Source organism: Urocampus carinirostris, chromosome 4 (genome assembly GCF_059441175.1).
Source record: "Urocampus carinirostris isolate Australia breed hairy pipefish chromosome 4, RoL_Ucar_1.0, whole genome shotgun sequence".
Lineage (NCBI taxonomy): Eukaryota > Metazoa > Chordata > Actinopteri > Syngnathiformes > Syngnathidae > Urocampus > Urocampus carinirostris.
In genome coordinates, this window is record NC_142352.1 from 39,624,483 (window position 1) to 39,648,811 (window position 24,329).

The 24,329-nt window shown below is 40.9% G+C and overlaps 2 protein-coding genes across 4 annotated transcripts in view; both read right to left on the reverse strand.

The window, feature by feature from the left end:
• Positions 1 to 459: 459 nt before the first annotated feature.
• Positions 460 to 13,646, reverse strand: polr2m (RNA polymerase II subunit M). Its single transcript, XM_088334514.1, has 4 exons — positions 13,314 to 13,646; positions 5,331 to 5,801; positions 5,020 to 5,242; positions 460 to 3,056 (listed from the first exon to the last, which is right to left on the reverse strand). The coding sequence occupies exons 1-4, from the start codon at positions 13,409 to 13,411 to the stop codon at positions 2,913 to 2,915; spliced, it is 936 nt and encodes a 311-aa protein (XP_088190640.1). The 5' UTR covers positions 13,412 to 13,646; the 3' UTR covers positions 460 to 2,912.
• A 1,522-nt stretch (positions 13,647 to 15,168) lies between these two features.
• myzap (myocardial zonula adherens protein) overlaps positions 15,169 to 24,329 on the reverse strand; it is a 30,688-nt gene continuing 21,527 nt past the window's right edge. The window contains exons 8-14 of one of the 3 annotated variants that reach the window (XM_088334517.1): positions 21,844 to 21,969; positions 21,604 to 21,732; positions 21,438 to 21,532; positions 21,165 to 21,270; positions 18,414 to 18,497; positions 18,138 to 18,244; positions 15,169 to 17,665 (exon numbers count right to left, since the gene is read on the reverse strand). In XM_088334517.1, coding sequence (XP_088190643.1) covers positions 17,386 to 17,665; positions 18,138 to 18,244; positions 18,414 to 18,497; positions 21,165 to 21,270; positions 21,438 to 21,532; positions 21,604 to 21,732; positions 21,844 to 21,969 — 927 coding nt within the window. In that variant the 3' untranslated portion in view covers positions 15,169 to 17,385. Of the gene's footprint in view, positions 18,041 to 18,137; positions 18,245 to 18,413; positions 18,498 to 21,164; positions 21,271 to 21,437; positions 21,533 to 21,603; positions 21,733 to 21,843; positions 21,970 to 24,329 lie in introns of all 3 variants that reach the window. The other 2 variants (XM_088334516.1, XM_088334515.1) reach the window with 2 other exon arrangements.

Consider the following 24,329-nt stretch of genomic DNA (forward strand, 5'->3'; position numbering starts at 1 on the left):
AAGGTTATCACGGGGCATCTTCACACGTCACTCTGACCTGCGTGATCCTTCTCCTCAGCTTGTTTGAATTACTGCAAGAGCGCTTAGACTTGAGTGCTGGATGAGCGATGACGGGAAAGGTAGCGTCTGCAGCTGGCACGTCTTATCCGGTGAGTATTGGCCAAGACCGAAAGACGGACTTCTGCCACGATGCCCGAAGCTGGGGCCAACATCAGCAGCTTTCAAACGCGCTCCAGATGTTTCAGGATCCCCCCGACCCCCAACTTGGATGAGCGTTATCCAGCATCACGCTGATCTCGCCGCGATAAGGCCACGCGTGATCTTAGACAAGCAGCGCCTTCCTTATACTAAACTGCATACTTGCACCGAACAAACACTATAAAAGCATATTTGAACTACAGTCAAGTATTTAAAAGCAAAGTCATGAATCACAATGGAAATTGAAAACCAGAATCAAAGTTTGCTCATATCCCCTGATGGATTTCATATTTTATTTATTTGACTATAAGGGATTTTATACAATTTCATACAAATTACAGTTATTGAATGCAATGAAGATTTTTCACAGAGGAGGCTGAAGTTCGATGACAGGTCGCACTGTTCCAAGTGTGGAGTGTTTTGGCTGGGAAATTTTGATAAGGGGGACAAGGGCTGATGCCGGAGGAGCCTGTGACGCGGGAAAGGAGACATTGTTTGCCTGATAAGCTTTCTTGTTGTGAGTTTTTTAGACATGGCGGCGCCTTTCGGCGAGGAGGTGGTGAAGCTGGCACCTGACCCGCCCTGTGGGGGCAGGGGGTGTGGTGTGCCTTCGTGACGCACCGGTCAGACGAGGTGGCGACTAGGTGGGGGCCTAGTGGGGAGTTCCTGGCCCGCCCATGCGGGAGGAGCCAATGACCCGGCTTGTGAAAAAGAAGACGGAAGACGGAAGAAGAGAGATGGGAGATCAGATCGGGGTATGAGAAGAACAATCGAAAAAGGAGGCTCGAGGAAGCCTTGAGCGACAATAATTAGGCTAATTTGATGGAATTCACTTAAATTCTTTAAGAAAATAAATCTGCCTCCGTGTGGAAATGCCAGTCTTTTGTCAATATTTTCCCCTAAATTAAGAAACGAGCATGCATTGTAGGAGAATGAAGTTTGTGTTTGGTTAATGGAGTCAGATAACCAATTCAAACAATTTGGTAAATGCTGCATTTGTAATAGTTTTTTCCCTAACACCCCTTTTCAAGAGGAAACTGGTCCGTCGTATTCAATCCCTAACGTGCACTCAGGGGAGGAATCATGGGAATATTAGAAAACACAATTATTTGGTTTAGGGTGTTGGACGAGAACTCCAAATGGCTGCGTGGGTAAACAAGTCAACCGGTCCACCAAAAACAAACTGCGAGCTAGAATTTTAGCGGCTTGTTACTTTGAAAAGAAATACAGTATATCGATCAAATTGGACTCTGAGGAAAGTCAAAGTAAACTGATCACCCCCAGGTGCCTTGTTTATCAGTATTCGGTCTGGGAGGAAAGCAATAGCGGAGCCGTACGACTGTAAGACTGCTAATCAATGTAATGACTCTGAAAAGCCACCTCTGCCTGTATCTCACCATCGCCAAATCTATTAGCCATGAAACGGATGACTTGGAGCTACAACTCGTGAGAAGCCGCGACATTCATGACTGTGTATTTAAATAATCAAGGAGACCTGGCTCAACCCATGGATCCCCGATGCTATAGTGCAGCTAGCCGGCCGCTCTCTACATCGCTTTCTTACACTGAAAAGAGAAGTACTTAAATTTCGTTGTACTATTGTATGATGACAATAGACATTCATTCATTCAACTTCAACTCTCTGTTCTTTTTTTATTTGCAGATTAATAGTTGTCCTTTTGTTATAGTCGGCTATACTACGGTAGTGATATCTAATAAAGAATGTGTAGTCAGGTTTTGACTATCACGGGATGTTTTTAGAGCAAAACCACGGCAAAACAAAAGGGATTACTACATATAAATGTTCAGTCAGTTTCAACCAAATCACTTGCTAGCAACCAGCTTTTTACTGACACTAATGAATATTTAGAAGTTTATTTAGGTTTGTGGGCCTATGAGATATTCTACAAGGTTGACACTTTGTAATTGCTGGCTTTTGTGCATGATGGAATAGCTTTTTCAAAAAGAAACTTGACAATAATATGTCTTGTTGTGGTGTAACTTTTCAAAGGTTATCTGTAAGTTATATGTTTATTTAATAGACATGATTTTCATTTAATTTGTTTATTTGAACTAAACCTAACTTAACTTTATTTATAAAGCCATTTAAAACAGCCACAGCCGAAGACAAAGTGCTGCACACAAATAAAACATAGTGAACAAAAACCTCTGTGTTATATGTCAAGTGTCCTTGGGCAAGACACTGAACCCCTAATGCCCCCAATAAGCAGGTAGGCGCCTTGCATGGCTGACTCCCGATTGGTATGTGAGTGTGTGTGTGAATGGGTAAGTGTGAAGCACTTTGGGAGGTCTTCATTGACTTCAAAAGCGCTATATAAACACAGACTATTTACCATTTAAAACACTTAAAAAAACTGAAAATAATAAAATCATAAAACAGAAACAAAGTCTCATGCTGGGTCAAAAGCAAAGGAATAGAAATGGGTTTTAAGACTAGTTTTAAAAATGGACAGTGAGTGAACCTGTCTGATGTGCCGGGGCAAATTGTTCCAAAGTTTGGGAGCAGCAACAGAAAAGGCTTTATTTTCAGCAGCAGCTGATCGGCTGACCTGAGGCACCGAGCGGGAGCATGACAGTGAAGCAGTTCGCTTTCTTACAAAATGTGTCCATTAATGTCCAATGGCAATATCACCGTGACCTGAAAGTACACAATTTTACTTTCGGAAGAACAAAGTCCTTCTGACCGCCCAGGATCAGTCTTCCTCAGACGAGGGCTGTGCTCCTTCATCATGAACCTCTCTGTAGGACGCTGTGGGGCCGCCATCAGGACAGTAGTTTCCCGTGGAAATCTTCAAACTCTCAGACAGTTTTTGTGCAGCCATCTTGGCCTGCAGCTCCTGTTGTAAAGCAAACACATAAACACCCTCAACAAAGTCAATCTTGTGGTCTGCAAGTTTGCATTTTTTGAGCCCAACTTATATTGGGTTGAATGCTGCCACCTAGAGTTTTTAGGAAGATACGATGTCTTCCAGCCAAGTGCCCAGCCAACATGCTGGAGTGTTTTATTACACTATTTTCTGTACTAAAGGGCGCACAGGATTATAACACTCAACAACCCAAAAATGATCCTTTGTCATATAATTTTCATACATGAGGTTCATCCCAATACTGTAAAAGGTGCATGAAATTGAAACAACGGTAAGAGCTTCTATGTATTGAATTATTACGTGCTACTGACCAAAATGAAAAAATATTGTACTGTATGCAATGGGAATCAAACCAGAGTAGAGATGGTGAGCGTGCCGACACCTTACCACTACCAGTCTGTACCAGTGGTACAGATTAGTGGTGGGCAAATTGATCCAAATATGGATATTACCAATACTAAGCAATTGCCTAGAATTATAATTCATCCCTCAACTAATTTAGCATAAGAAAGGGCCAAAACTTTGCATGCACAATCATCAGAAGCTCAATATGACGGACGCAAACCGGAAGCGAACGTGGTGTGAATTTTTTTCAACAACAGAAAAGGAGAATGCCAAGTGTCATTTGTGGTAAAAAGTCATTCGGCACTGTGGCAAATTTACATTGAAACATGAAAAAGTTCAACGTACAGAGAGCAACGAGCTGCAACCAAAAATGTAAACATGTTACTGTTCCTGAACAAAAACCTGTAAAACTGTAGTCACTGGCAATCGAGCCTATAGGGCTTCTTTTTTTACATTGCTGATTGTTTTGTTTGACTCTTGACTTTCCTCTGTAGTTCCTCTGAAGTAAAGTGTTTTTTTATACAGTTTAAGGTTTTTAGGTTGCATTGATTACACTACTGGTAACTTTCTGACTTTATTTTAAAAAAAAATTGTGAGATGGAAGGTATAGTTGACACTGCTATGTTTGTGTTTTTGTTACATTGCTGCTGTTTTATGTGAGTCCCTTGGCTTTTGTTCAGAAACAGTTGAAATAAAAATATATTAATATATATTTTTAAACTGTTCAAGTTTAAAATGTAGTTGTTTACTAAAATATGAAACACCTTTAGTGCCTAAAATCTTTTTTCTGTGTTCATTATATAAAACTGACTTAAGGGAGAGGAATCATTTATTCAATTATGACATTTCCAAGCAATATTGATCTCTACTACCATGTATTTCCTTGGATCGAATCGATACTAAAATTCCCAGTATTCCCCACTTCAAGTACAGATGACATACAAAATGGCAAAGTGCATTCTGATAGGTTAAACAGTCCCTCCACTTTGTCACCTGTGGGTCAATAACCCTTTGGTTTGATAGGTATGCATACGTAAAAGAGGTTGTATTGTATTTTGGTTGAAAGACTTTGTTTTCTCCATTCTGTCGCATTTGTTGAGGAAGAAGTGGAAAGACTTTTTAACCTTTCAAAATGCACTGTGCAAACCCGTGTTCTTGGCATTGCAAGTAAAAACAGTGTGGGATAAGATCCATTCCTTTTTGTATGTCATTTGGACCACCGGTGGTCTCAACGCTACCCTGGTTTGATTTCCGTTCCATACAATGTTTTGATACTCAAGTTGATCAGTCATTGCACAATAATTGCACAAATACAGTAATACCGTAAAACTTTGTTTGGTAAGGCAAAATAATGTATGTGATACATATCTTGCTGTATTCTGCTGCATATAAGGAAGGTGCACAAGGTTATAAGGTGTAGGTTCAAATATGTGGCCTATTTGGGATATTTTGGTGCGCCGTTTAGTTCAGAAAATATTGCACATTAAAAAAAAAAACCATATCATATATGCATACGTATAAAAAACATAAGAATCTTGAACCCTTTTTTAACATTTTTAATACATAATTCCTAAAAATATGGACCAACCTGTTGTTTCTTGGTTTGTGTTCTGAGAAGTTCAGCAGACTCCTGCAGAGACAGAAGCTGGGCAGGAGTGTGGTGCAGTGGAGGCAGTTTTGCTGCCGTGATGTCGTCCAAGTGCTTTTTGTTGCGCTCCCTGCGGTCCTGCGCTGAGAGCGGAGATGAGCTTTGCGAAGACTGGCCAGGTGAGAACGAGCCAGATGGGGACGTGCAATCTCTGGTTAGCAGCCTTTAATGCAACAAAGGAAAACCAGGGTCATTAAATGACATTTACATCCGTTATTATATTCCATCATTAAGTGATCGGCTCTGCTCACTGGTTTGGTTTAAACTTTTGCCTTCCGGGTGCAATCAAGTTTTCTGTCCTTTCCAGGACGGTTACAATGTGAGGCTTCTTTGATGTGTGCTTCCTGAGAAAGTAATTGTCCCCTGTTGTGGTTTTTACAGAATCCTTGCCATAGTCATCAGTGCTAGTAGAGATTGTGACCCGCTCCAAGGCCTCCATCAGCTCGCTTTCGTTCGTCTCAACAGAATTTGGAGGGACCATAGTGGCCGCTGTGTCCACAGTCGGCGAGGTTTCAGTCTGTTGTGATGTAGTTGCCTCAGTTTGAACTGGACTGTACTGCCCAGTGAAGGCTAACCGGTACTTGGACTGAAATTCTGCCCTGGCTGCAGACATCAAGGTCTCCTTTCTCTCTTCTTCATTTCGCCGTTCAATGGTTAGATGGATCCGTTTTGCAAAGTCCCTTAGTCGATTCCCCTTATCAGGAAGAGACTCTAATAGCCTCCTGCAAACCACAAAAACACAACATAATATTAGAGATTACTATTTATGTGTGTATACAGCCAATATCAATATACATTTTTTCAGTCACATTTTGGGAATTCAATCTTATAAACACATATTAAACTTTGTCTCACTTTAGATTTTCAGGGTTCATAAAGCTTTTTCATGGCCAAATTCAAGCCCTTTCAAAACAATATTCCAATTTCTCCAGTACCATTAAAATAAACCTGGTGTGATTCATGTATTTTGCAGAGCCACAAATATATCTGCGATCTAAATATGCAATTTTTAATCTCGCGTGTACATTTTTCAAGCCATAGGATTTTTATATATAGAGTAAATCAAGAATATATTGGTTTTTGAAACAAGTCTCTCCCCAAAAAGTTGTTGGGTAAAAATGACTAGAGGTAAAAATAATATGTAGCGTATATTTTCAATTCTTCTCATTACAACTAACCATGGGGAGACGCTAGCATTATATTGTTGCATAACCCATAATAAATGTAATTGTTACGCAATCCTTCCACTAATATATATTTCATAGTGCCCTGTTTGGGTGTAGCATGCACCTGTCATCTTGGGCGCAACCTGTAGGAGGCTGTGATGCTTCATAGGACAATGCCGTGCAAACGAATGACAGCTGCAGTTTATCAAAAGAAATTAAATGGCAAAGCTAAACCACCAGAGAGCAGTGTAGGCATCATTTTTGAAGGGATACCCAAAGTTTATAGCATGAAAAATATGAGAAAATAGTCCAATACTTAAATAATTATATATATCATATCAGTATAGTACAATTATTTTCCGAGATAATGCACTTTGAAAACAGCCTTTCTCGTCTTTGACTAATGGTGCTTTGACGTCATCAGAGTAACATGAATGATTGTGCCTAACCAGCTCAGTAGCCTAGATGGTAGGGCGCCCGCTTTGAGACTGGGAGGTCGCCGGTTCGCGCCTCGGCCGAGTCATTCCTAAGACTTATAACCTTGGTAAAATGGCGGCGCCCTCTGTTGGCTGCGGCTGCATCGGCTCGCTACAACGGGTCAGGTGTATCGACATTTCGTTCTGTGTACATTGTTACAAGAATGACAATACAAAGGAAATTATTATTATTAATTGAAAAAAATAATAAGTCCTTTATAAGCCCCTTAAGCAGACTTGTTGAGAAACATGGCAACAATTCCAATCATTTTTAGGCACTTTTCACTCCTTGAACACATTAAAATTCAAGCATTTTAAGGATTTACGATTTACTATTATTTATTAAGTTTCTAAAAATTATTTAAAAGAAAACTCCCAAGAAAAACCTATGCATTTCAAGCAGAACTTTCACTTAGGTGCTTATATTCTCACAATTGTGATACATCCAATGTCTATCGGTTAGTTAGTGTGTGTAAAAGGGAAAGTGTAAAGCACATTTTGAAGCCCTTTGGGGGGGTCTTCATTGACTTGAAAAGGGCTATATAAATGCAGAAAATTTACATTTGCATGTACAAATGCTGAATTTTCGGGGACTGGACAACAGTAATCCTTTACTGTAATGGGTTTACTTCAGACTATCATTACACCATCCCTTGATCTAAAACCTATATGAGGGCAAGGAAAAACTCAAAAACCTCAACATGAGGAAAATGAAGAAACCTTGAGAAGGGACCGCATATGAGGTAATCCCCTTCCAGGATGACCAGGCTGCAATGGATGTTGCAATAACAAATAATACAGACATTGTCAACATAAAATATAGGTTATTCATATGCTATTGAATAGAAGTGTGTTTTAAGCTTAGATTTAAACAGTTCCACTGAGGTGGCAGATCGAATCTAAGGGGGAAAAGCATTCCACAGCACTGGGGACCAAAACCAGTCATCATGTCAACAAAATGCAACTGCGCTTCGGTACATAAAGCAGAGGAAGATGCTCCCGATTACAGACAAAACGTCTTTACGAGCTTAAACTGTAAAAGCTACGTGGCTGTGGGGCGCCATTACGAAATAAATACAATTACTGTTCTCTACATTATGAAGAAAAAAACACAAAGGCGACAGCAGCAATACATTTTAATAGGGACACAAATAGGGTTCCACGATTCTGCAACAAGACCATAGTGAGGAAGGAGTCTGCATTAGTGTTGTGGTCTAATGACTGCAGTAAAAAAACAACGTTAAACCCAAACATTTAGGGCACAAAAAGTAGAATATTGTACCAAAACTTTGCTGAGAGTGACAGGGAAGAGGAAAAGGATGGCGAGCCATCAACGGGAGCTGTTTACACAGACCTGAGCGCGTTCAGCAAAGAAAGGGCTCCCCTTAAAACTATGAAGCACTTTGGACTTCAAAATGTTTGTCTGCAAGTAGAGGTCACCTCTGTGGATACAGCTAAAGCAAAAGTAGCGTTCAGAGGAGGAAAACCCTGAAGAGCAGAGTCAGGATCCATTTACTCATTAAAAAAGCAGTTCAATAAACCTGAGTTTCTATTTTTTTACAACTTTCCTTTTTATTTCTTTCCCCAATCATCTTTAATTTTCTTGTGTTTAATCCAATTACTCACTGATTAAATTTATGTTTTTTTCAGTAAAGTATTTTATTATTATTTTTATAACGTTCTTTTACTCCCATTTGTTTTTAGGAACGTTCTCAAAAAACATTTTTACTCCGCATTTTTGTTTCCGTACGATGTCCACATGATGGCGACAAAGAACAGTATAATTTGAAGTAAAGTTGATTATGTTCAGAATGTATAATGTACTGCACAGTACTGCACCGTAGTTCAATATAGATTGTTTTTCAAATTATAAATCTGAGAGTACCGAAATTATTTGTAAAAACAAAAACTTATTAAATATAGTGTTTAGTTTGTTAAATGTTCAGCCTGTAAATAGGAGTTTATAATTTGTTTTAATGTGCAATGGAGAATTTCATTAAAAGATAAATAATTCTAGTTTGCAGGTTTAGAACACAATCCACGTGAAAAATGAAAGATTATTGTACTCCGATTTTCATTTTAACTTTTCAAGGGCACCAATTATAAAAATAACTAAGATAAACACAGTCAAACAATAAGTAGATTGACTGAAAACAATGACCGGTGGGTTTTTAAATCATTTTCCAAATTGAGATTTGTAAGATCGCATGCAATGTTGATTTGAAGCTCAAATTCAGTCATAACTAAACTTGTGTGTACTATATTGTGATATAAGAGATATGAATACAGTATTCGCATCTTCAGTACATGCAGGTATTGTCTGTCCACTTGTAGTCACCGCCCTCAAATTCTTGAGCTGCCAAGCAACTTGCTAGTGGATATTCAACACTGATTTAACTCGACAAATATTAAAATGATGTCAATGATTTCCTAAATGTGCAGAGCTTATGGCATGAGTTGCTGTTAACTTGTATTACTTCCTGAGGACCAGGACAACTTGCTGTGGTTGACAGAATAAGGAATTCTGGTGTATACCAGAAGATCCTGAAGAAGAACATCCGGCCATCAGTTAAACTCAACTCTTGTCTCATGCAGCAGGACAACAATCCAAAACTGCATTTTGTATTTCCTAACGTTGTCTCTGTGTGATATTAAAATTGGTTTGACAATCCGAAACATTTACGAGTGATAAAAAAGCACAAACACAGAAATCAGGAAGAGAGCAAATCATTTTTCACGGCTCTGTAAATGTGAAATTATTGTTTGTCTGTCTTTTATGGCACAGTTGTGTCACGAGAGCGGCGTGGTGGCGTGGAAGGTGACCGGACCAGAACGTAGGCAGGAGGCATGAAGGGAGAACTCAAATGCGTTGACGATCCATAAGTTTTATTTTTACAAAATAAAAGTCGCCCAATACTCCGGGGCAAAACAGAACAATACAGAGTTCCTCCGGCACGAACTCAACAGGACAAGGCATAACAGACTAAAACAGGACAAAGCATAACAGACTAAAACAGGACAAGGCATAACAGACCGGGATTGTGAATAATGAGTAATGAACCCGCAACGGCAGAGCCCACAATGCAGCCTTAAATACAGACCCACAATTAGTGGAACTGCTTTCAGCTGTTGCCCAGAGGGCGGGGCAGACTGGTCACCAAGGCGACCGTGACAGAGCCCCCCTCTTAAGGGACAGCTCCCGAGGTCCCAAAAAAGAAAAAATTACAACCTCACGCCCCGGAATGTTGACGCTCGCGATTGGGGCAACCCCGCTCCCTCCTCCGAACACGCAGGAACGGGGAGAGGCAGGCGCCATCTGCGTCGGGCGGATCGGAATCGGCGCTCGGCAGGGAGGGGGTCTGGTGGGCAAACTGGCCAGGGGATAACAGACAGGCAGAACCGACGAGAACAGGACAGGCAAAATCAAAACAGACAAGACATGAGAGAGTCAAAATCAGAACAGACAAGACATGAGAGAGTCAAAATCAGAACAGACAAGACATGAGAGAGTCAAAATCAGAACAGACAAGACATGAGAGAGTCAAAATCAGAACCGGCAAAACAGGGGCAGCGGAGTCGGACTGGCACGCAGGCAGCGGAGTCGGACTGGCACGCAGGCAGCGGAGTCGGACTGGCACGCAGGCAGCGGAGTCGGACTGGCACGCAGGCAGCGGAGTCGGACTGGCACGCAGGCAGCGGAGTCGGACTGGCACGCAGGCAGCGGAGTCGGACTGGCACGCAGGCAGCGGAGTCGGACTGGCAGGCAGGCAGCGGAGTCAGACTGGCAGGCAGCGGAGTCGGACTGGCAGGCAGCGGAGTCAGACTGGCACGCAGGGGAGACTGAATAGCAGGCAGTCGGCACGGGAGTCGGACAGGCAGGCATCAGAGTCGGAGTCGGCCCGACGGGCAGCGGAGTCGGAGTCGGCCCGACGGGCAGCGGAGTCGGCCTGACGGGCAGCGGAGTCGGAGTCGGACTTGCACGCAGGGGAGAGGGAATAGCAGGCAATCGGCACGGGAGTCGGGCAGGCAGGCGTCAATTCTTCCTGGGACCCCATTCGAGGCACAGCAAGGGCCACGACGGGCGGGGCCGTGGTTCGAACGGGCAGGGAAGGCCAACTCAGTAGGCGCCTGCCAAACTGCGCTCTCCAGCTCTCCCCAAGTCGCGCTGGGATCGTTCGCTGAGTTCAAATGTTTGGCGGGTTCATTCTGTCACGAGAGCGGCGTGGTGGCGTGGAAGGTGACCGGACCAGAACATAGGCAGGAGGCATGAAGGGAGAACTCAAATGCGTTGACGATCCATAAGTTTTATTTTTACAAAATAAAAGTCGCCCAATACTCCGGGGCAAAACAGAACAATACAGAGTTCCTCCGGCACGAACTCAACAGGACAAGGCATAACAGACTAAAACAGGACAAAGCATAACAGACTAAAACAGGACAAGGCATAACAGACCGGGATTGTGAATAATGAGTAATGAACCCGCAACGGCAGAGCCCACAATGCAGCCTTAAATACAGACCCACAATTAGTGGAACTGCTTTCAGCTGTTGCCCAGAGGGCGGGGCAGACTGGTCACCAAGGCGACCGTGACAAGTTGAATGTCTAGTGCTGAAACAACTGCCTCCATTTAATTGTAACAAACCTGTTTTGTAGTCCTACAAAATAGTGACACACCCCAATGTTGAATCATGACTATTTTTAGTTACACTGTATTCTATTGTCACTGTTTTAAGGTTTGAGCCATCTAGCTTGACGTTTGCATGATTTATTATGCAGAATTTGTGGGAGTACTTCAGCTTCCAGCTCTAATTCCATATATGTTACACTAAGCTTCCTTTCAACTTCAACCAAAAACTCCAGATAACTTAAGACTTCATCAAAGACCCAGGAAATATAGATGGATGCACAGATAGATGGAATGGTTTTTAGCCCTATTTTTACCTATTGTGCTGCAGTTATAATTTCAAGATGATACCAAAATCCACTTTGACCTTTTAAGACATGCCTTCTTAAATTTGACATAATCTAATTTTTTGAAAGCACTCCCATCATTAAAGCATTTCTAGAAATGTTTGAAAAAGTTTAGAGGGTGGTCTGTGAAATGCTTAGAGATGTTGCACCTTTGGTATCAATGAAATTAATGCAACATAGATAAGAACCAGATCTTCTAAAACTCAAATTCTTTCACATTAGGAAACGGATCAGTTTGTTGATTTTGCAGTTCATCTCTGTAAAGGTGGTGTGCGTCGTTTGAGGTGTCCTTAAAACTTTAAATTGTAGTATTGTTAACAAATACTTAATAGAGAAAATGTTAAATTTTCACTATTAAGTATGTTTTAAAAATGCCCGAATGAGTTCAAATAGCCTTTATATTTTCCCCACCCCGCCTATCTGCTTTTAGCTTTCCCTCTGTGTTCCAGCCACGGAGCGTATTACGATGGAGAAAAGAAGGCGGGCGGATGGGTGGTAGGAGAGTTTATGCGCAGGCCAGGGTTTTTCTTTTATTCTCAGATGAAAATGGTGAAGGTAAGAAAAGCACTGTTTCAAATACAGTCAAAAGGCCAAACTAAAGCCCAAAAGATGAGAAAAGGAATTTATTTGACAACAACTAAGAATTTCACAGAATTGCACGCGCAACAAAATGAGCTTTACAGAGGCTGCAATGATGATCATCAGCAAGAAGATGATGTAGCAAAAACAATTTTTGAAGTTATAATTATGATAAGCACAGCAAATATTTTGGGCGCTAAATATTGTTTTCCTTTTTTTTTAATAACTGCAAAGCAAACTAAAAGTATTGAATATATAGATATTTCTATTACAATTGTTTCAGGAACAAAAGCCAAGGGTCAATGTAACAGAAATAGATGTACTGTATAACAATGTCAACGACAGAATTAAAATAGCTTCCATTGCACAATAATTTAGAAATAACGTCAGTAATGCAAAGGAAGTGTCAATTGTCTCTCATTGGCGTGGTCTCCATTTTGTTCAGGAACAGTAACACGTATAGCTGCAGCTCATTGACCCCTGTAGCGTGAGCGTTTCTCATAATTTGATGTAAATTTATGTTGTTACCACAGTAGCAGGCTGCATTATCACACAAATTACAACAGGAAAGGTCAATTTCTGAAGTTGAGTTTAAGTCCAAACCTTGTTGCATTTACCGTTTGCCTCGGTCGTTTTTAACTTACGATTACGGGTATGATTTCCACAGAGATTTGACCTTCTCTTCTGCCTGATAAGCAGGCTGCAGCAGCAGGCAAGGAAGGGAGAGGTGCTAAAATTATGCCTGCCAGTCACGACTCAAAAGGCATAAACTTGAGAGGTTTGCAGGTGCTGGGAGAGAGAGAGAGAGAAAAGGGCTAGACTATCTACGTAGAGGCAAGTGGCGCTTTGAGGAATATATGAACGACGTTTCCATGCCAGGCACAAAGTATCGACCCTTAGTATCTTTCTTATCAATATTTGGATCGATTCGCCCGCCCCTATTCTGTACTGTGTAGCAAGTGATGATTTAAGGTGACTACAGAGGACATATTCTGGCTGTTAACACCTGCAAGAATGTAATGTCCGCGTATTAATGCTTACTTGTCAGAAAGTATGTTCTTTTGTCGCTGTAGAAGTTCCCGGAGTTCCTCTATGCTCTGCTTGTTTAGGTCTCCCACCTGTCCCTGGCGCTCGGACATCCTCACGAGCAAAACAAGCTTTTAGCCACAACCGCTCGAAACAGCGGGAAGACGACGCAGTCCTCAATGCGCCATTTCTCCTGAGACGAATACACGGTCTAGGGTCTGAAGGATTTCATGAGCCAAAGAGTGATGGAGAAAACTGAAGACACTCCATTAAAAGAGCCACATGGAGTAAAAACGATGGATAAACATTTCAAAGTGGGATTTTTTTCTTCTTCTTTTACTTCTTCTTCCTCTTTAAGTTTTGCAGGGGTTGGAACCATCGGTTCGGTGCATTACCGCCCCCTATCATTACCAATTGTGGTCACCGTTCCACTCCTCAAAAGTCACGCACTCAAGTCAAGTCATGTTTATCTGTCCTCACTTAATAATCAATTCCTCTTCTTCACTACTCTGTGTGGACATAAAATACTTAATCACAAGAAGTTTCAAAGGGCTGCACGGACCAAATACTCTTACAGACTATTATACAAACCTATAAGAGGGCAAGGAAAAACTCAAAACCTTAGCATGAGGGAAACGAAGAAACCTTGAGAAGGGACCACACATGATGTAATCTCCCATCCAGGATGACCAGGCTGCAATGGATGTTGCAATATAAAGACATCCCCAACATAAAAAAAAGGTCATTCGTAAGTTCTTAAATATAAGTGTGTTTTAAGCCTGGATTTATACCGACCCCACCGCACCCCACCCCGCCCCCATGTTCCTGCTCTGAGCCTTCCCTCGGAAAATACTGGTCTGGTAGTGATTCCAAGAGCCAAGAAGAGATCCGCAGGTTCGACAGCGTTTTCCGTTTAGGCCCTGGTGCCGTGGAATGCTCTGCCGTCTGATATTCGATCTGTGGAATTGTTTAAATTCATTCCATTCCATTATCTGCACTGCTTATCCTCAGTAGGATCGCAGGGGTGCTGGAGCCCATCCCTGCTGTCCTCAGGCAGTGGGGAGGGGACACCCTCAACTGGTTGTCAGTTAGTCGCAGGGCACAAAGAGACAGACAACTCACTTGTTCATTCACACCTAGGGACAATTTGGACCAGCCAATTAACCTTACAAGCATGTTTTGGGAATGTGGGAGGATACCAGAGAAAAGAGAGAAAACCCACGCAAGCATGGGGAGAACGTGCAAACTCTGCACAGGAAGGCTGGTAGTTGGATTTGATCCTGTGACCTCAGTACTGTGCTGTCCCCCGCACTCCTCAAAAACTGCAAAAGAATCCTTTGATAAGGCTTATGATCTTAATCCGGCAACACTTTTAGTGTCAATTCCTTTAATCTTTCTTCTACCATGCCCTTCTTCATCTTGTCCCTCTGCAAGTGGTACTTTGTTCACTCCTACAGACAATCTTCACACAATCCAGTGTTGTGTTTTCCCACGAGTTTTAACGATTTGTTCAAGGCACTGGGTCCAATCCTTAGTCTCGTCAATACAATCTCCACTCTTCTCTTTTCGCTATCAACCCTTGCTAAGCCGCCCCCCTTACATACTTGTACTTTACATTGTTTTTAAATCTTACATTTTTTAAAATCTTTATAGCCTTTTCATAGTCAATAGCCTGCTTATAATCCTTACATACCCGTGACATACTATCAATATAATATTTATCGTATTATTTTATTGATAGGCATTTCTGGTTGGGTGCCGTCAGAACCCGAACAGACAGAGGACCCAGACGCGTAACGTTTTCACACAAGCTTTATTTTACGGGAATGGTGCAGTCATGCGCGTGAACACAAACACCAGTGATTCGGCGATCGCTGGGCGGAAGAAGTGAGAGAGAGAAATCAGGCGAAGGACAACAGGAAGCCAGAGGCAGACAAGATCGTAACTGGACAGGACAGACGGGATCGATACCAGATACAGAATACACGTGTAGATACCGGACAGGACGGAACAGACGAGATCGATACCTGATATACGAGCAAGATACTAGACAAGACGGGAAAAACGGGATTGATACTGGATACTGGAGCAAGATACCGGAGAGGGCAGGACAGCCGGAATCGATACTGGATACACAAGCAAGATACCGGACAGGACGGGACAGACGGGATCAATACGGAATACTGGAGACTGGAGCAAGATACTGGACAAGACGAGACAGACGGGATTGATACTGGAGACTGGAGCAAGATACCGGACTGGACGAGACCGACGGGGTCCATACAGGATTCTAGTGACTGGAGGAGGATACCGGACAGGACGAGACAGGCGGGATCGATACCGGATACTGGATACATGAGCAGGATACCGGACAGAGTCAAAATACAAGTATTGCAAGTGCAGAAATTCGTTGACCGACTGACAAGGAGTGAATGAGAGCATTGGGTTTTAATAGGAGGGAAGCCAATCAGGCAACGAGCAGCAGTTGGCGCCAAACGGGCAGGCCCAAGTGAGGGCAATAGGCAACCGTGACACGAACTGCAATTTGTTGCCTTGTATTTGTGACTTTTGCCATAACAAAGTTTATTCTAATCTAATCTAACTTTCTTAAATTTCATACAGGTGTCACCCATTGCTCTCTTGGTCCCACATGCTCTGCCATTTCTGAAAATTCTCCCCTTACTTATACATTTACATTCTGCTCTACTAATCCATACTCGCATTTCAACCATATGAACCCTTCTGGCCATCTTGTCTGTTCTTTCATGTGCTGGCATCCAACAAGATGTGCTCCACAAATGCCAGACACCTTTGATGGAAAATCTCAATGAAAAAGTAATTATTACTCATATTTTCATTGCAAAAACGTCCGGTGTAGGTAATATTCATTTTTAATATGTACTCCCATCCCCATAGGCACATTACAGGTAAATAAATACAATGTATTATGTAAAAACACAATATCTTTTAAAAAGTCAAACAGAGCCAATACACATTTCTTACTATACAGACGAAACTTTCGTTTTCCTTACTTTTCCTTCTTCGTCCATTTGAGAAGTTGCATGTATATTTACTGTAAACACTAAACAAGCCAAAAAAATGTTTCTTTAGATTATTTACAAATATGAATCATACTATGTGATTATAATACATCTACAATATGTGATTTCATATAGTAATCAATTGTCCTTTGTGAAAACATGATGCAAAATGAGGGGCTCAAAAAATTGGATGACAAAAAAAACAAATAGAAAAATAAAAGAAAACATACAATGTCGTTTTGTCTAAAGGGCACATTGAAACATGGATCGCAAAAAACCATAAGGGTTAAAACAACTTTTAATAATACGTTTTGTTTATGTACTGTATTTTGTGTAAATATAACCGATAACCGTTTTTTTTTTTTTTTTTTTTTTAAAGGACAACACACACACATTATATAATGCTCAAAGTGGAAAAGCAATAAAACAAACTTCCTGTGTATTTTACAATCACTAGCAATATAGGTATTATTTTTGTGTGTGATGAAATTTAGTTTTCTTCATTGCAGGAGTCGTATACATATCCAGGAAATAATTTAAGTTATTTACACATTTATGATATGCATGTGTAAACATGGAAAAGCCTTAACAGGTTAGGAATAATGATAATAATAATGTTCCCATTGCATTAGTATTATCCTGGATTCTTTCGAGTTATCTTGGACACTATTGTGGTTTTATTGTATGTATTTATGCATTTATTTGTTTATTTTTTACACATATTTGACTGGGGCTGTTTTTGGAAAGGTTTGAGGAAAAATACAATAACATTTGTAAAATACATATTTTTAAATGCAATATTTTAAGTAAATAGTTAGAATGATTATAATAAAATTGTCAATTAACTTTTTTTTACTTATTTTGCTTGTGGTAATATATTTTCACTCCAATTTTAAACTTAAAGGTTTTGGTGTACTGTGGGATTGTGTTTTCTGAAATCGAATAAGTACTTTTCAAGTCAACATAAAATAATTCCATGTATCTATATTTTTATTTGGCCACTTTAAAGGGAAGTTCACTGTGTAGTATTCTGAAGTTGCATCCAATTATTCTACTTTGATATTTGCTGATATCTCCATCAATTTGGTAAACGGCGTCTCAAAGTACGGCAGTCTTGACCTTGCTCTCCTGGAGGCGCTTGAGCTTTCGTCCGCTGCCTCTTGAACGTTCGTTTCATTGTCCACCTCGTCGACGGGCCGGCGATCATAACTTTCGGATTCAGACGACATCCGGGTAGAGGAGTACGTTACGTACTTGGGTGTCGGGTTGGCCTCCAAGTAGCGGCTGTACTCGACGGGTGTATAGCGAAGTAAACTGGACTCCATCCTGTTTAAAGGAGGCTTATTATACCGGATGGTCCGTAGTTGGGTGTCCATTGTAAGGAAAAGGGAAGGACGGCGGTTAGGAGGTTGGTCAGAAACTTCAGCGGGAGACGATGGAGGCGGTGAGGGTAATGCTTGAGGAGGTGTGGGTGAAGAGGGTGGTGTGGGTGATGAAGGCAGAGGGGGAAGAGTAGGTTGTGTGGGTGATAAAGGAGATTCAGGGGATAGGGAAGCAAAGGATAAGAAAGACTCCGGAGGTGGTGGGGGTCGTATTTTCGGAGGAGGCGGGATGACAAATAAATGTTCTTCTATAGTAGGAAGATGAGTTGGTTCATGCAGAATAGAAGAATTAACGTCATGCTCTGGTACTTCGCCAACTCTGTTTAGACAATCACACGTTAAACAAAAGAAGCCGCCAAGGGTATGTTGTAGTTAAACACTTTGAAAGAAACACTTTACTCAATTTTGCCTCTTACCTCGGAAAAGGATTGCAGACACGTCCAATCTTCCTGGAGTCCAATTCCTCTTCTTCACTACTCTGTGTGGACATAAAATACTTGAGCTTGTCTTCTAATTCATTATTCTAGAAAAAGGAATACAAAAAACAAGACTGTCATGTTCATACAAAGACCGAAGTCACCAAATCCATTGATCATAATTAGCGACATCCAGCTCTCGGCACCCAAAAAAAATCTGTTAACTGCACTAACCTATATTTACTATTACTAACACACAGACACACATATTCTTACCTCACACTCCACAATTGCAATTCGGTCCAGCAACTCAGAGATGAACATGTCCTTCTCAGCAACTTGAGCACGGAGCATTTGTATCTTCAAATTTTTCAGAACAGAAAAACATGTTGTCATTAGAGCCGAGACAATGAGATACCACATAGTATACATCATTATCACACTGTTTACAGAGCCCTTAACAGGCTGGGTCTTAGGGGCATCACTAAGGACGCATCTCTGGACAGCTTTCACCTCTGTTAATGCTTCTTGGTCTGCGTTTGGGTCATGGCAAAGTTGTTACCAGTCAATTCCTTTATGTTTTTGTCCCAGTTCTTTTTCTGTCTTCCTCTTCTTCTGCCCCCTTGGACTGGAGGATAACCTTGGTCAGTCCTGATGATCTAATAAGGTGACCATACCACTGCAATTTTCGTCCGAGCACAGTTGACTACAGTTCTTTTTAGGGTCCAGTGTGCTCACTGATGATGTCGCACGCTGTTTCGTTTGTCACATGGCCTATGTAGCTGTAGGTACACGTAGCATCACATCTCCATGGCTTGAATTTTCCTTTCCATCTTTTCTGTGAGAGTCCATGTCTTGCAAGCGTAGAGGAAGATGTAAGTAAGTAGAGCTTGCACTATCCTGGTCCTTGATTTACGTGCTATGTTCTTGTCCCCCCAGGTGGGTTTAAGTCTGGCAAGTGCAGCTGTGGTTTGAGCTATACTGGCCATGAGTTTTGGTTTCTACTCTTCTTTTGATATGACAGCTTCAAGATACTTGAAGTTGGTGACACGTTCAAGCTCTTGGTGGTGGGTGGTGGTGTTTGTGGTGATACCTTAGGGGTAGTTGGTCATTACTTTTGTTTAATCTGTGCTGATTTCCATACTATACTGAGTTGATGCTTCGTCCAGGTGATCTTTCTCTAAATTCATGTTCTTCTCATGCCAGTCCAGTTATATCATCAGCAAAATTAAGGTTATTGAAATTATGTCCCCCAATGCTGACTGTTCCATCCTGTTGGTCCAGGAAGATGCTAAATAAAGTTTGAGAGAGAATGCAGCCTTGTCTAACACAGACTATGATTTGAAACCATGCTCCTAATTGTACTATTGATCTATAATGCGCTGTTGGTATTGGCGTACAGCTGTTCAATGGTCTGAACTAGTTTCTGTCCCATGTTGTACTTCCGCATTGTGGCCCACAAGGCGGCTTGCCATAATCTGTTAAATGCCTTCTTGAAACTCACTAAGGCAGGATAGAAGTTTCTCTGGTGTTGTTGAAACCCTAGGGTGCTCCTTCCCTCTCTGAAACCGGCCTGTTTTTCGGCTAGGATGTTTCCACCAAGTGGTTTCAGTCAGTTGAGTTGGACCTTTGGCATAACGTTTGGATGATGAGACAGATGGTTCTGTAGTTGCAGCATAGTTTGAGGTTTCTACACCTTATTTGTGAAAAAGATCATACGTGCAGGTAGAGCCAATCTAAAACAGAATTAGCTAGCAGCCTGGCATCCCACAAAGAACGGGTCATCAAGCAGCCCTCTCAAAAATGTATTTATTCTATGTTAATTGTAAAACTCTCAGATAAATGGCCACGGGGGCCAGGAACAGAAAATCACATGGCGCCTAATGGCCAATCTCAAACTGTCAGAAAAATTAACTATTGTATATTGCTGACTGTTTTTGTCTCATGACGTCTAGAAATTATCTATGATCTGGGATTTTACTTTTACTTGTAAAATTGTTTATGTTAAGAAATTTCAGAATACTGTACTTTGCAATGAGACAACATTATTTTAGAAAGAATAAAACTTTATTTTGAACACTAGAAAAACAAAAATAAAAAAAATCAACAAATTAAGAAAACAAAAACAATGTTAAGGTAACATGTCCGAAAAGGAATAGGAAAAGCATATGTATAGATTTATAGGAACCACAATTCTATGTGTCACACTTTAATATTTCTTTCCTGTTCTCTGTTAGAGCACATTTTAAATGTTTATTTTCTTTATTACTATGAACAAATGATTGAGCTCCCTTGTAAAGAAATATTGATCTTTTTAAAATTTTACAGACAACTTCAAGAGAGCACTATAGACACAGTAGATACTGCTCTTTTTAAGCGGGAAGGAAGCATAAAGCAGAGATTAAGACTGTGACCATTCCAGTATTTACTTAACCTACAGCACCAGATTAATGTTATAAGCCTTTTTTGTCAGTTCTGAATTTTACAGCCACAAAAGAACATCACAGATTTACACACAACAGAAATTGCTATACATTATATGGCCGTTACAGATATCCTTTTAGGTTGGAGGGGGGAAAAAAGCATAAAATATATACTGTGGCAAGTATTTAACTTTAAAGGCCAAATTATTGTTACTTTTAATGTTATTGCGGAATGGAGTGGTAGGATACGGGGGAAGACCTTCAGCAATGGCCCTTATAATGCTACAGCGCTCTACATTCAATTTATACTCCACTTTGACTTACGTATGTTTTTTTTCTGCCAAATTATGCATTTTTGGCCAAGTGCAATTTATCTTCCTGGGTGACTTTACGTCTGAAAAAGCAGTACTTTTAGAATATTGTTGCAGCTTTTCCAAAAAGACATCCCCTTTTTTTGTATAAATGGATTGCCTACAATGTAAAAACAGCAGGAATTGTGATGCATCTTATTGAAATAGTAGTGAGTGAATCAGCTATTGGGTGAGTGATATCTTTTGATCTAGTCAAAGGGTATTAAAATATAACATCTAATAAGTTCCTTCACCTCCTCAATCATCCCCTTGACCTTGCGTTGTTGGCAGAAGACCATGTCGTTCAAGTGCCTGATCCTCTCCCGAAGGCCTCCGACTTCACTTTGCAGTTCTTGGGACCTGCAGACCACCAGCCATCATTGTTTGTTTGAACTGGCAGGAGCCGGTATCACACTCAACAAAACAAAACTCGGAAAGCAGTGTTTACAAAACAATGCCTTTCCACTCTGGACACTGATCAGAGATTCAATTTGCTGTTTTTTTATTTTTAGACAGGGGTCCGGTACCTTTTGGCAGCAGCCCCGTCTGTTGTATCACTCCTCTCCAACATACGAAGACGCCTCTCACATTCTTGAAGTTTCTGATGAAGCTGGCTCTTCTCCTGTACAAACGGTCATATGATCATAATGCAGGTCAAATATGCTGTTAATCTTGATATATTGCACTTGGTACCGTTCCCATGCAGTCTAGCAGGCGCTCAAGTTCACCAATTCTCAGATCCCGCTCAGCAATCTTGGCTTCTGCGGTCCTGATATTAATCTCAGCTTCCTCCAGCCGTCTGATGTAGTTGTCCAGTTGTGCCTATGTAAGCGAAAATTGACGTTTATTTGATACTGACCAACACACGTTATCATGAAGCATTTTTCTCTTTTGGCAATGGATGTATCAGTTTTAAAAGTAAATATTGCAGACCTGTAGTTTTTCAATCTCCTCCCTGTGTTTCCTTTGCTCTTCTAGCAGCTTTTCCTGGTAGTCCTTTTCCAGTGCCTTGGAGAGCTCCATGAGTGCCTTGCTGTTGGCTTCTTGAGAAGATTCCACCTGAACAGGAAAGATATAAAAATGACTGTGACCAACCACATCGAATGTGAACTAGTTATAATACTGGACGAAGAAATGAGCGTGCTATGCAGGAATTTGATTATAAGGGGAACAGAGACTTCCATAGATGATTAAGGAGACCAGATATGACTGGAAGTGTTATTAACCATGTTAACCATCCTAGGTGTAAAAGGTCAGGTCGCAAAGTTTGCTGTAATTCTTGAGGAACGATAAACAGCAAATGCTATTTTTGCTGGTACCACAGCAACTACAAATGACAACAAAAAGACAACTTCTACATCTGTGTTACTATCTGGCACAATTCTCCACAGTATGGTTCTATTGACGCTGTCGTCTGGAAATATACTTATCTTTACACAATGCAGCCCTCATTGGAGTGTTCCTCCCGCGCAGCAGTAAATATGTTCTTATCTTTGTAATCACAATCTTAAGAGTGTTACTTGAGCCGAAAACAACTCGGAGCAGAACTGAAAAACAGTGCAGTTGAAAACTGCGTCAGGTGTGCAGGGGCACGGTGTCGTTGCCGGTCTGCAGCCAAAGGGTTGGTGCCAGGTGCGCGCCAATTTTTAAAATGTAAGAAATGTTCGTGAAATAGTTCATTTTAATGACTGTTTAAGTCTGCGGCTTTAAACCTGGTGCAGCTCATATACAGTATTTTACAAAAGTAAGGACATCCCTCATATTTCTGCAGAGATTTCATTATAATGTTTAATAGAACACCAATGAAAAGAAGTATGTTAAAAAAAAAGGCAATGGCTTAAAGATATCCTCTGGTCCAATGAGACTAAGATTTATTCATTTGTCTTAAATGTCGTGAAGCATGTGAGTCGGCAACCAGATAAGGAGTACAAACATGTTTGTGTCATGCCTAAAGTCAAGCATGGTGTTGGGAATGTCATGGTTTGGGGCTGCATGAGTGCAACTGGAATATGGGAGTTGCATTTCATTATGGGAAATACAAGCTCAAGGATGTACTGTGAAAAACTGGAGCAGAGAATGATTTCCTCCCTCCAGAAACTGGGTCGCAGGGCAATGTTCCAGCCTGACAATTAAGCCAAATACACTTCTAAGATTATCAAGGCTTTTCTAAAGGGGATAAAGGTAAAGGGGATGGACTGACCAAGCATGTCTCCAGAACTAAACCCAATAGAACATCTTTTGGGGTGGAAGGTGGAGAAGCACAAGAGCTTGAATATCCCCCAGCTCAGCCATGTCATGGAGGAGTAAATGAGCATGCCAGTGGCAATTTGCGAGGCTCAGGTGAAATCCATAGCCAGGAGGATTAAAGTGGTTCTGCAAAATCATGGTGGCCACACAAAATATTGAACTTCAGGAACTTTTACTTAAGGGTGTAGTTACTTTTGTTACCAGGCATTAAGCTACTAATGGCTATATTTAGAGTTTTTTGAGTGGAAAAATACACTGCTATATAAGCTTTACACAGACCACCTTTTATCTTCAAGTAAGCATTATGATGAAATCTCAGCAGAAATGTGAGGGGTCTACTCACTTTTGTGACATACTGTAAGGCAAAATTGAAATTTGTTTTAGAATTTGAGCATGTGGCTTTTAATCAGGTATGCTTTGCAGTCTGGAATTTACAGTACCTTGAAATAAGATAAGTAATACTTTAAACCAGTGGTCTGACATGGGGATTAGAGGTCGACCGATTATCAATTGGCTGATTATCAGCACCAAAATTTGTGAACCTGACGGATATCGGCATTGGGATTTTTTTTTATTTGACGAGCTGATATTCCATGTGGTCCCTCTCAAACTCACCAATTTACTGAATAGGAAGAAAAGATCGAGCAGGGCATTATCGCCATTTACAGTTAAGGAGTGTGATTGACCCTCCGTTTTTTTCTTCTTCGTATTACTTTTGGGCCCCAACCCACCAGTTAAAAGCTTTAGTTAAAACAATTTCTTGTCAAAGGGGTTAGAAATGATAGTTTCTGCCATGTCAAAAATATTAAAAATATTAAAAAAACAAAAATATCTGACAGAAGAATAAAAACACATTACACTTAATGTGAATTATGTTACTTAGTCTATTACATCTTTAATTTATAAACCGGACATTTGGCATTGTATAAGTCGCTTTTGCAATGGTGTAAATGACTTGATCATGATGATTCATGTCTGAGGTCCCTCTCTGTTTAACAGTAGTTGGAGGAATACCATACTTATGTCCCTGATTCCGGTACGTACAACAGAATGTGGTATGTCGAGCTGGTCAAGAACATTGTAAACAGTACACGTGTGTTTTCAGAGACTGAATATTTTTCTCACGCGATCCTGCAAAACTCGTCCAACGTCTGTTACCAGACTGTTTGTTT

Bases quoted from the DNA above. Each gene is read 5' to 3' on its own strand.
- polr2m (XM_088334514.1), bottom strand. From the start codon at position 13,411: ATGTCCGAGCGCCAGGGACAGGTGGGAGACCTAAACAAGCAGAGCATA. The intron at 5,802-13,313 runs GTAAGCATTAAT...TGTGGTTTGCAG, and splicing joins AAGAACATACTTTCTGACAA to GAGGCTATTAGAGTCTCTTC. The intron at 3,057-5,019 runs GTTGGTCCATAT...GCTTTACAACAG, and splicing joins CACAAACCAAGAAACAACAG to GAGCTGCAGGCCAAGATGGC.